General features: G+C 45.9%; 1 protein-coding gene across 1 annotated transcript in view; it reads left to right on the forward strand.

Moving 5' to 3' along the window:
* The first annotated feature begins 1,279 nt into the window (after positions 1 to 1,279).
* The window catches only part of LOC124788825, a 242,778-nt gene continuing 230,991 nt past the window's right edge, over positions 1,280 to 13,066 (forward strand). Inside the window, exon 1 of the mRNA XM_047256106.1 lies at positions 1,280 to 1,359. Coding sequence (XP_047112062.1) covers positions 1,312 to 1,359 — 48 coding nt within the window. The 5' untranslated portion in view covers positions 1,280 to 1,311. The remainder of the gene's footprint in view (positions 1,360 to 13,066) is intronic.

Consider the following 13,066-nt stretch of genomic DNA (forward strand, 5'->3'; position numbering starts at 1 on the left):
GAGATTAAACGGCTGTAAAAGACGAGATTTAATGAAGATGTTCGAAATGAGCTGAATGTGCGTGGGGCGCTCAATAAGTAACGCATCACATTTTTTGCTGAAAGCAGGTTGGTTTTATTCAGGGTTCCAATACACCGTTTTATTCCCCACTCTTTTCGCTGTAAAACCCTATTTTTTAATATAATCTCCGTTCATTGTGACGGCCTTACGTCACCCTACTGACGCGGCCTGTATGCCCGCATGGTACCACACTAATGGTCGACGTCTGATCCAACGTCTTGCTGCATCAATAACCTTCCCATAATCCAAGAACTGCTTTCTGCAGAGTGCTTCCTTCACTGGGCCAAACAGATTGAAACCGGGAGCTGCGAGATCCGGGCTGCAGTCTGGGTGAGGAACAACAGCCCAGTGAAGTTTTGAGTACCTCTCGGGTGCACAGACTTGTGTGAGGCCTTGCGTTCTCACGGAGAAGCTCGTTTGCATTTTTGTGGCGACGAACACATTGCAGGAGTCACGTATAGGGGCAGCCGGCCGGCACACGGGAGATCTGACAGGTTTGCGCGACCTTTTAGCTGTGTGGCAGACGTCTCCTCTAACGACTCGCTGCCAGGTCTCGGTAGCGTAGACGTTCCACAAGCGCCTACGAATATATGCGATGCTCTGGTTTTCCGCCAAAAGAATCTCAGTGACAGCTCTCTGCCTGGAACGCACCTCCGTTGCAGACACCATTTTGAAGGTTGAATATAGCCCCGCCGTCTATTGGAACTTCATGAAACTGCAGGGGCTGAACCGGGAATATTCCACGATGTCCTACAACAAAATCCGCGTTTTTACAACCAAAATTAGCTCAGAAAAAGAAAATGCGCTACATTACTTATTGGAATACCCTCTTGCTTGTAATTAATGGGGAAATAACAATTTCAAAGAGAAATGGAAACTACGTGTGAATAGAATAAAAAGCCAAAGATTACCGATGAGAATCATGAATTACAACTGAAAGAAACAGCACGTAGGTCGACCAAGGAAACGAGGGACATAAACTTGGTGTAAACAGTGAGAACTACTCTTCGCTGTTGATCCGTTTCCTGCAAGTACTAGACTGTTCGCTGGTGATACACGTGCTGGGACGCAGGCGAACGTGAGAGCGGTTGAGGCAGCATGGCTGTGAACGGTTGTCGATGTAGGAGGACGGCGGCGGAGGCCGCGCGGGTTATAAATACGGCTCAAGGGCCGCAGAAGATAGGAGCAGCAGCAGCGGCAGCAGCAGAGGCGGCAGTAGGCAGCGCGCCGCCCGCCCGTGCTCACGTCGCCATGGCTGTCGCCGAGCCCCAGGGGCTCTTCCTCAAGTTCTACGTGGCGGTGAGTCGCCGCATTGTGTGCTCTGCTGTGTAGCCCCTCCCACACTAGACCAGTCGGCAGCGAGCTGCCTGCGCGCCAGAGAATCACCGCTGCGGAGTGGTGCCGGTTGATCCTCTGACGCAGGTGGTCAGTCCACGCTTCTGCGATATCCTATTGTCCTCTTACGCTGAGGTGACAAAAATCACGGGATACCTCTAAATGTCGTGTCGGACCTGCTCTTGCCAGCAACTCGACGTGGCATGGATTCAACAAGTCGTTGGAAATCCCATACAGAAATAATCAACCATGCTCTGTAGCCGTCCATTGTTGTGAAAGTGTCCCCGGTGTAAGATTTTACGCACGAACTGACATCTCAACCATGTCCCATAAATATGCGTGAGATTCATGTCGCGACATTTAGGTAGCCGAATCATTCGTTCGAATTGTCCAGGACGTTCTTCAAGCGAATCGCTATCAGGTGACATGGCGTTTTGTCATCCATAAAAGTTATCTCGTTGTCTGGGAACACGCATTCCGTGAATGGCTGTAAATGGTCTCAGAGTAGCCGAACATAACCATTTCTAGTCACTTATCAATGTAAACACAACCCACACTATTATGGAGCCACCACCAGCTTGCACAGTGCCTTGATAACAACTTGGTTCCATGGCCATGGGGTCTGCGCCACAGTCGAACCCTGCTGTCAGCTCTTACAGACAGAAGACGGGTCTCATCTGAACAGGTCATGGTATTCCTGTCGTCTGTGGTCCAACCGATATGGTCACGAGCCTAGGCGATGCCGTGCTCATAGCAAAGGCACTCGCGTTGGTAGTCTGTTGTCATAGTCCATTAACGCCGAATTTCGCCGCACTGTCCTAACAGTTACTTTCTTCGTAGGTCCCACATTGGTTTCTGCGGTTATTTCGCACGGTGTTGCTTGTCTGTTAGCACTGACAACCCTACCAAAATGCCACTGCTCTCGGTCGTTAAGTGAAGGCCGTCGGACACTGCCATGTCCGTGGTGAGAGGTAATGCCTGAAATCTGGTATTCTCGGCACACTCTTGATACTGTGCTTTTCAGAGTTCTGAATTCCCTAACGATTTCCGAAATGGAATGTCCCATGTGTGTAGCTCCAACTGCCATTCCACGTTGGAAGTCTGTTAATTAGCCATAGTCACGACGGAAACCTTTTCGTATGAATCATCTGAGCACAAATGACAGATCTGCAATGCACTGCCCTTTTATACCTTGTGTACGCGATTCTACCACCATCTGTATACGTGCATACCACTGTCCCATGACTTTTCTCAATTCACTGTGTGTTCACACTTTATGACTGTTTTTTATTTGTCCCCACACGGAAGCTGGTGTTTGTAGGAACGTCTGTACTCGTGCCACCTCCTCCACCTGTGGCTGGGACGAACAACGTGATCCATTAGTACTGGGACACGGCAATTTCGAAGAGGGCTGTATTTTGTCCGGCAGCGGTTTCCTAAGCAGGAAGACTTCCAAACAATATAAATATTTTTCGTAGGACAACATATTACTTTTTAGCTCAGCATTTAAAAGTGCATCACATTCGGTGGAACGCGTTAACGCATTTCGTCAGAAAAAAAATCCACTGTCTGAATTAGTGAAGCATAAGGCAGCAGTGGCGTTGCGACTGAAGAAGGTAGGCCAGTGCTTATCGCCTCGTTGATGATGTGGTCTATGCGGTACTGCTATTAGAAATACAGGGTGAGTCAGGAGGAAAGGTACCTGCTTTGAGGGGTGACTCTGAATAAATAAGTCATATGAACATAATGATGTACTGTTCTCAACTGTTTCCGAGGAAAGTAATGAAAGCAGTGGGAAACATAATGAATGCAGGTGATAGTAAACGAAACATTGCGATGTAATGACTTGTGTTTAATGGTGCACATTTCTCCACAGAAAATGTTGAAGTCCACCGTCAACTGCAATGCATTTTGCAGTTCTTGTAGACAGCCGCTGTGTTGCTGACCTGAGCTCATTCGGGAAGGCAAGCCGGTCCCGGATTGAAACCTCCTTTACTTGACCATATGCTTGTAAAATACGAGCGCCAAGTTCCTCTTTTATGTCCACTCTACGCTTGTAGTGCGCTCTTTAGCCAACCCCACAAACAGTAATCTAATGAAGTCAGAAGGCGTGACCTTGGTGGCCAAGAAATGACTCCACCGACTCTCCGCTAATCAGTGAGCAAGTGAAACGCGCATCGAATTAAGCAAAGACATTACTGCGTATCCTAAAGTCGCATTGGTTGTATTCGCATGTGAGTGCTGGTGAAGGACACGCGACTAACACCTGTGATTTTCAAACAGCTGTAAGTCGGATACGGATAAGAAAACGGGATATCTTCATTTGAAGTTTTTGTTCAGAATCAGCAATACTACCACTCCTCAAACTCAAAGCATGTACACTTCCTCCTGACTCATCCTGCATAGAGTTACAATAGAAGAACACGGATCGAATCACAGAGACATTGAATGTTATATCTTGCGCTGCAGGAAGCTGTCAACTAATTTCACTGAGGCCGAAATAACAAAAAAGAAGCGTCCGTTGTAATTTAGGTCACTGAATATGGTTCTCACTTTCCGCTGCGCAAATTCTCTACGTTCTTTAATATCACCTAATAACGTCGTTTTTATTGTTGAGATCTGTTATCGCATCGACATTTTCAACAGCAATGTTGTGTGTATCTAGTCTAATGTAGCAGTAAGCCTGAACGTACGTTTCGTTTAAGAATGTAGGGTACTTGCCCAGAGGGATAATACGCTATAATCTCAATTCTATGAGTAATTTTTGTTTATTTTGATATTTTGTAATCTTGCATATGAGAAAAACGCCATCGTAGCAATTTTGTAATTGTGTTTGCATTGCGCGGTCGCTAAGGCAAGACGAGCGTTTTTATAAAATTCACTATTTCTCATCTGAGTTACGTTTGTCTTTCCCTGAGTTCCTGTTGAGCTATCAGTTGCGTTGCTGTGTGCTACGGAGCGCCTGCTTTACACATCAGCGTGTAAACCGAAGCAGTTGACGGAAAACGGGCTGCGTGCCAGCAGACGGTACACATCCGGCAGATACGACATGACATTCCGTACACCCTGCAAGCTGCTGGGCTTGCACGGAACGCTACTGCGGGTAGGTTATTGGCACCAGGGAAAAGATTATAATGCCGCTATACTCTCGAAAAACAAGCTGTTTATGGTGGGAAGGAAGACTTACTGTAAAAGAAGAAAACGTCGTGTACAGAGGATATAAGGAAAGATTGAAGCTCTGCATTTTACCAGCGATGCACAAAACTTCTCACATTTTTCTCCAGTACAGGACCTGTGCTGACACTAACCCAAGAACGTAAACGTCATTTACACTTTACGTGGTGTGCAAAAATCAATTTTTTATACTTTTACAGGAGGTAATATTGGTCAAACATGAAAAAAATAAACATATGTTCAGAAACAGAAGCTTGTTGCAATATGAGTTATTCCCTTCTGTAATATCTAAGTGTCCGGTGGCATTATAGGAGGTATTCCATACGGTTACTCAAAGAATTACGAAGTTGTTTGGACACCGTGGCTGTATTAAGTCACATAAGTCAGATGGGATGCTCCTGTAACTTTGTTGGTGGGCTTGGTATGCACAAATGAGTTTGTCTCCATAATACCAGGAGTGCAGAAGGTTAAGACAAGGTGAAGGGCAAAGTCATGCTACTGGAATTCCTCTGTCGATCTAGACATCACTAAACGTTTGAATTAATTACTGTCGTGCGAGGTGTAGGAAACAGAATACTACCTCATTACGTACAAACCACATCCACTGTCTTGCTAAGAGGCTGATGTTCTCAAGTGGGCCCCTGTTATTTTTCGTGCATAAAAATTATTGATAAACAACACCTGTCAAAGTATCTGGAAAAGTGTACTGCCTTGTAAATGTGCTATCCATACACTGGCACTAAACCGAACCTCATGTCTTGCTTCAATGATTACCTTGCTTCAATGATTACTCGATGTTTTTATCTATCTACATGTTGTTATAGTGGTAGGTGCAATAGAAGAATATCCTAAGTAACTGAGAACTGAACATTATCGACGCGAGTACCATACTACTTATCTGAAATGTACATATTGAAACACATAAAAAAACACATATTCGTCTTGACGGCGCGTTATCATCTTGTGTGCGGCTGCATTCACTCGTCCGAACTCTTGAGAAACTCAGCTGAATAGCTGCGAACAGATAGCGGATAATGGGCAAGGACACTACAAATGTAGTGTGCGACACGTGGGAATTGGGCCTGGGCAGTAGGCGTGCTCGGATGGAGGCGGTTAAGACACCGTTTATGAGAAGCGGAGCGTCTGGGTTCGAGACCCGGTGCGGCTCAAATTTTCACCTGTCCCCGTTGAATTTTATGCAATGCCAATGCGCAGCTGAGATATGTAAATTTCTATTTAATTCTAATCTGAAATGGTATTTCTTTCTGGAAATATATTTACAGGACTTTTTTCTAGTTGTTATCAGCACTAATCTCTTGTAAAAATATGGGGCACTTTTTTCTAAAAAATACTTGACATAGAGTACTCGAGAGACTAACCTTATCAGAAAACTTGATCTTTTTTGAGAACATGCAGTACGTTGTTGATGCAAATTACGAAGCATTGTTATTTAGTGACTCTCTTTACTCCAATACGGTTTCTATGTAATCATTTGTACGACTGAGACACTGAGAAAACAAACACCCAGACCGCGCGGAGTAGCGTAGAGTTTAAGGCGTCATGCACGGAATGCGCAGCCCCTCCTGCCCGAGGTTCGAGTCCTCCCTCGGGCATGGGCGTGTGTGTGTTGTCCATAGCGTAGGTTAGTTTAAGTTAGGATAAGTAGTGTGTAGGCTTAGGAACCGATGACCTCAGCAGTTTTGGTCCCATAAAACCTTACCACAAATTTCCAAATTTCCTACAACATATGTAAGTCACCCTAGATTATTCACTGTTCTCGCGCTCTCTTCGCGCAAACTATTAGTCCTAGAGAAAAAAAGAATGGGAACTTTTCTGTAGAAAATTTATTGTAGTTCAATTTTATAGTGCACAATGTTTTCACTGAAGGGTGCGGATTCAAGTTATTCAAAAAACTGCAGAAGTAATGTTAAATGTATTGTATCTCGGAAACCATTGGGATTAGGGCTTAAGTCCATAAGAAGTTTTTTTTTCGTTACCTCTAATACTATTACCCATGGAAGCATGTACCTCCTACCTCACCATGTATTTTCACATTCAGAGGAGAAAGTTGGTGACTGAAACGTCATGAAAAGATATCACCGCAACGAAAAACGCCTTTGTTTTGTTGACTCCCAACCAGAAACAATTATCATATCCGTGACACTTTCTCCTCTGTTTCGCGATAATAATACAAAACGAGCTGCGCTTCTTTGGACTGTCTCGATAACCTCCGCCAATCCTATATGGTAAGGATCCCTTACTACACTGCAACACTCTAGTAGAGGACGAAGGAGCGTAGTGTAGGCAGTCTCTTTAGTTGTGTATTCTAAATGTGCTGCCCATAAAATGCAGTCTTTGGTTTGCCTTCCCCACAAAATTATATGTGTGATCGATACAAATTAAGCTGTTCGTAATTGTAATTCCTAGGTATTGACTGTAGTTGGACAAATTTGTGTGATTTATCGAGCAATCGAAATTTAAAGAATTTCTTTTCGTACTCGTGTGGATGATCTGAAACTTTTCCTTATTCAGAGACAATTATTGCTTTTCAGACCATAGAGTTATCGTGTCGAAGTCATTTCTGCAATTGGTTTTGATGTTCATGGAAAATGACGGCATCAACCCAAAACCATGCAAGTGGGCTGCTCAGATTGTCACCTAAATCGCTTGTATAGATTAGGCACTTCCTTGGGGAACGACAGATATCACTTCTGTGTCACTCGATGATTTTCCGTCATTTACTACGCTCCGTGACCTTTCTGACAGCATATAACGGATTCAGTCGCACAACCGAGCCGATACTCAATTGGCACGCAATTCGATTACAAATTGGCGCGAACATCTTAATTAGTTTGGGAGCTACAACACGTTGAAGTTGTAGCGTACCTTTTGAGACACTCTGTACTTTAATTTCTTTTTTCCAAACGTCCTGTGTGACTCCGTTATCAACTGCCGTCTCGTATACTGCGACTCCTTGGAGCGGCGGTCGCGGATGACAACCGACGAGGGAGGAAGCGCCGCACGGGCGTATAGAGGGCGGGGTGCCGGCGCGGCGGTCCCCTGGCGTGACCCGCGCGCCCGGAATGCGGCCGCACACTGACCTTCGCAAGCGCTATTTCTGCGGCCTCCTCACCTGGCAGCAGCCGGCCGCAGCTGACTCACCCGCTGCTTGCCCACCGTCACTCTGCCCAGTCTTCGTTTCTCTCCGTTCCTCCGTAAAACTGAAAATAAAAGAGAATATCAACGGTGTAGGAAACGGTAGATCGCTTCTTACCGTAAAGACGACTCGTTACGTCGCTGACAGGCACACTTAGACACACAAAGGTTTCGGCCACAGCCTTCCTCAGAAAAAGAGAAACACCTACCACTCATACACACAAGCGAGCACACTTCTCGCACACATGGCCGCCAACTCTGGCAGCTCCTCGTATGAAACTTCGTGGCAGATTTAAAATGTGTGCCGGATCGAGACTCGAGCTCGTAACCTTTGCCTTTCGCGGGCAAGTCGTCTACCGACTGAGCTAAACAGGCACGGCTCATGATCCGTCCTCACAGCTGCAATTCTGCCAGTACCTCGTCTTCTACCTCACAAGCTTCACACAAGCTCTCCCATGGAAACATCCCCCAGGCTGTGGCTAAGCCATGTCTCCGCAGTATCCTTTCTTCCAGGAGTGCTGGTTCTGCAAGGTTCCCAGGAGAGCTTCTGTGAAGTTTGCAGGGTAGGAGACGAGATACGAGTACTGTCATAATTGGACCTGTGAAGACAGGTTATGAGTCGTACTTGGGAAGCTCAGTCGGTAGGGCACTTGCCTGCGAAAGACAAACGTCCCGAGTTCGAGTCTCGGACCTGCCAGGAAGTTTCAGTACTAGCAGAATTGTTTACACGAAGGGAGAATTTGTGCTGATAGTTTGCTAGTTCCTTGGGTGTACTTGATGTAAGTGTCTGAGACCGTTGCGAGAGCAGATTCCGAAACCGTTTACATACAGCGAGATTGAAATGTCTGTCAGATCACTGTCCGCGAGATTTTTCTGTCGTAGTTCTGTGCGTGAATGAACAGGCTGCGATGGCAGAGCGTCAGGCTTTTGCTGCACTTTTATCACATTTAGTGGCAAAGAAAATACTTAAACGACCATCTTTGTGTGGGATAAGAAAGCGGATTTTGTACGGGATGATTTCGGAGCGCATAAGAATCTCATTGTTGAGCTTGTGATGGAAAATCCGCAATATCGAAATTTTACGAGAATGATAGCGATGGAGATGGCCGAAACGCTCTTTATACACTCCTGGAAATTGAAATAAGAACACCGTGAATTCATTGTCCCAGGAAGGGGAAACTTTATTGACACATTCCTGGGGTCAGATACATCACATGATCACACTGACAGACCCACAGGCACATAGACACAGGCAACAGAGCATGCACAATGTCGGCACTAGTACAGTGTATATCCACCTTTCGCAGCAATGCAGGCTGCTATTCTCCCATGGAGACGATCGTAGAGATGCTGGATGTAGTCCTGTGGAACGGCTTGCCATGCCATTTCCACCTGGCGCCTCAGTTGGACCAGCGTTCGTGCTGGACGTGCAGACCGCGTGAGACGACGCTTCATCCAGTCCCAAACATGCTCAATGGGGGACAGATCCGGAGATCTTGCTGGCCAGGGTAGTTGACTTACACCTTCTAGAGCACGTTGGGTGGCACGGGATACATGCGGACGTGCATTGTCCTGTTGGAACAGCAAGTTCCCTTTCCGGTCTAGGAATGGTAGAACGATGGGTTCGATGACGGTTTGGATGTACCGTGCACTATTCAGTGTCCCCTCGACGATCACCAGTGGTGTACGGCCAGTGTAGGAGATCCCTCCCCACACCATGATGCCGGGTGTTGGCCCTGTGTGCCTCGGTCGCATGCAGTCCTGATTGTGGCGCTCACCTGCACGGCGCCAAACACGCATACGACCATCATTGGCACCAAGGCAGAAGCGACTCTCATCGCTGAAGACGACACGTCTCCATTCGTCCCTCCATTCACGCCTGTCGCGACACCACTGGAGGCGGGCTGCACGATGTTGGGGCGTGAGCGGAAGACGGCCTAACGGTGTGCGGGACCGTAGCCCAGCTTCATGGAGACGGTTGCGAATGGTCCTCGCCGATACCCCAGGAGCAACAGTGTCCCTAATTTGCTGGGAAGTGGCGGTGCGGTCCCCTACGGCACTGCGTAGGATCCTACGGTCTTGGCGTGCATCCGTGCGTCGCTGCGGTCCGGTCCCAGGTCGACGGGCACGTGCACCTTCCGCCGACCACTGGCGACAACATCGATGTACTGTGGAGACCTCACGCCCCACGTGTTGAGCAATTCGGCGGTACGTCCACCCGGCCTCCCGCATGCCCACTATACGCCCTCGCTCAAAGTCCGTCAACTGCACATACGGTTCACGTCCACGCTGTCGCGGCATGCTACCAGTGTTAAAGACTGCGATGGAGCTCCGTATGCCACGGCAAACTGGCTGACACTGACGGCGGCGGTGCACAAATGCTGCGCAGCTAGCGCCATTCGACGGCCAACACCGCGGTTCCTGGTGTGTCCGCTGTGCCGTGCGTGTGATCATTGCTTGTACAGCCCTCTCGCAGTGTCCGGAGCAAGTATGGTGGGTCTGACACACCGGTGTCAATGTGTTCTTTTTTCCATTTCCAGGAGTGTAATTGGACCCAAAATTACCAATCTAGATACCACTATCCGTAAACCCATTAGTGTTAAAGACAGACTTCTTGAAACCCTAATATTTCTAGCATCAGCTATTATCTTTAATATGTGGTAAAGTAACGATTATGATGAAATAACATCGTCAACTTTTGTAGTCCTGTCGCGTCCTCAGTTGCGTGTAATACAGGATGGTGATAATTTTTACTTTTAGACCGGCTAATTACAACTGAATGAAACAAAATGTTCGTGCCATACGCGTTTCGCCTTTATTCTGTGTCGGGCATCTTCAGTGACAGGTTCCTTGGATGTTGTTCTACATGTTGTGTTTTCGTTCCATTTTTGATACTGTTCTTCCTCTTACGATTGTCACATGAAAACACACAACATATAGAACAACCACGAAACCTGCCACTGAAGATGCATTGCAAACAATAAAGGCGAAACGCTTACGGCACGAAAATCGTGGTTCAATCAATTGTAATTACACAGCCAAAAAGTAAAATTTATGAACACACCGTAAAACGATCAAACAGAATTACAATTTCTTCCTGATACCTATAGAAGTTCAAAAGGCAAATACGGATGATACATGTATTTGAACGTTTTTATTTGGGTTGACTTATGGAACCATTCGTAAGTTCCTCAACGTCTGGTCTTTAACACCTAACAAACTGATATAATCAATAAATACCATGTCATATAAATTTACGAAGACAGCTGAGTTACTTGAAGTTAAATGGCAATTTTCCGAGTTTAAATACTATTACTTTCAAACATTACTTCACTTCTTTTTTGTATTAATTAATCTACGTTATAAAACAACTTTGCCTGATTCGTTGAATTGCGGATATTCTGTTAAATTGCAGCCAACAAACTTTGCTTCTTATCCCAGTGCCTGTAGTTCAGTAACCGTACATTTCATAACGCTGGCCTTTCCTAGTACAAACTAATTAAGTTCAAATGGTTCAAATGGCTCTGAGCACTATGGGACTTAACATCTTAGGTCATCAGTCCCCTAGAACTTAGAACTACTTAAACCTAACTAACCTAAGGACATCACACACATCCATCCCCGAAGCAGGATTCGAACCTGCGACCGTAGCGGTCGCGCGGTTCCAGACTGCAGCGCTTAGAACCGTTCGACAAACTAATTAAGTACGCAACGCTGTCCTGTGTCCACTTCCCGGCAGCTTTTTTCGTTATTTTTTCGCCGACACGTCGCTGACATTCGCTCGCAGTGCGTATCCATTGCGACAGTAGTTTCTAATGTCCCGGTAGTGCCGGTGCACTTTATAAAGCAGGTCGTTGCTGTGTTGATGTGACGCAGTGGCTAGTGCAATAGTCTTTCATTTGTATTTTCATATTACCGTGGGATAGAGTCTCTTCATTGACAGTTTTTATTTTAGTCTCTTAATTCTATATATTATGTCTACGATGTTTTTATATATTGTTGGCTTCGTAGCACTGTTTAAGTCTACAACTTTTGAAATAGGGTGACTGCTCGTGAACTTCGTTTAGTAGATAAAAAGGCCGATTTCGACACTCAGAAACACGTCACGGCCACATATTATGGCTCAAAACACGCAGTTTCGTGGATACTTTTATTTGATGTGTCAACGACTATGGCAAAATATAGTACCAAAGTGTGGTAGTGTACAAACTGTGAAATGCGACATAGCTCTAGGACGCAATACGGCCGCTCAGCGCTGTCCGAGTAGTTTCAGCTCTCCCTAAAATGCCGGTGTAGTTTTTCTTTGAGAGCTACGGCGAACAGCTCTCGAGAAATAGAGGTTGCCGTCTATACGAGAGGTCTAAATTCACAGCGCGCCGCGGCTACCTGTTATCTCGCACCAATCTCTGACAGCTGACTCTCTGCAGGAAGAGTGGGCGTTATTGCCTTAACATAAAATTGATGACATCGTTCACAGATCGTCCCTTCGTTTTCAAGCTAGTATTGGTGCCAGAGGTGGCCACACCCCATACTATGCACGTTAACAGTTGTCAAAATGTGTGTGCAAATTCGTTAAGTTGGAAAAAACAAAGAACATTTTTGTTTACCGTTATGCATGTTGCATTTGATTACGTTCTGTATTCTTTACATTTTTTCTACTTTTCTATCGCCTTTTTATACTGTTTTGTGGCAAAATAAACGCAACCTTACAAAATTTCTGTTTGTTGCTTCAATTTTGGACACCAATGTATTTTGTCAAGTATGGGAGGGGAACAGGCTGTGCCCTTTCCAAGGAACCATCCTGGCATTTTCTCGGAGTGATTTGTGAAAATCAGAACTTAAATCAGGATGGCCGCAGGCCGATTTGAACCGTTGTCCTCCTGAATGCGAATCCAGTGTGCTAACAACTGTCCGTGGATGTGTTGGTACCGTTCTTGCTGTTCGTCGTCTTGACCAATCCTGAACTGGTACTATTGTACCGTCTGAGACGTATAAACAGCATGAACTCTTACCAATTGTGGCTGACTCTACAATGGATCGGTACTCGCTTTTACCTAGAGAATGAAAACAAAAAGTCACCGAGCGACCTAACACAGTGGTGAAACATTGGACTTGCGTTCGCAAGGGCGATGGTTCAAATTAGCGTCCAGCTATACAGATTTAGGTTTCCCGTGATTTAGCTAAATAGTTTAAGGTGATTGCCGAGATGATTCCTTTAAAAGGGTACAGTTGATTTCCATCCTCGTACTTCCCCTATATGAGTTTGACTGTGTCTTCAGTTACGGGTGACGGGACGTTAAACCCGAATCTTAGTTCTTTCCTTCTTCCCAATTTGTGCCCT

Source organism: Schistocerca piceifrons, chromosome 3, assembly GCF_021461385.2.
Source record: "Schistocerca piceifrons isolate TAMUIC-IGC-003096 chromosome 3, iqSchPice1.1, whole genome shotgun sequence".
Classification (NCBI taxonomy): Eukaryota; Metazoa; Arthropoda; class Insecta; order Orthoptera; family Acrididae; genus Schistocerca; species Schistocerca piceifrons.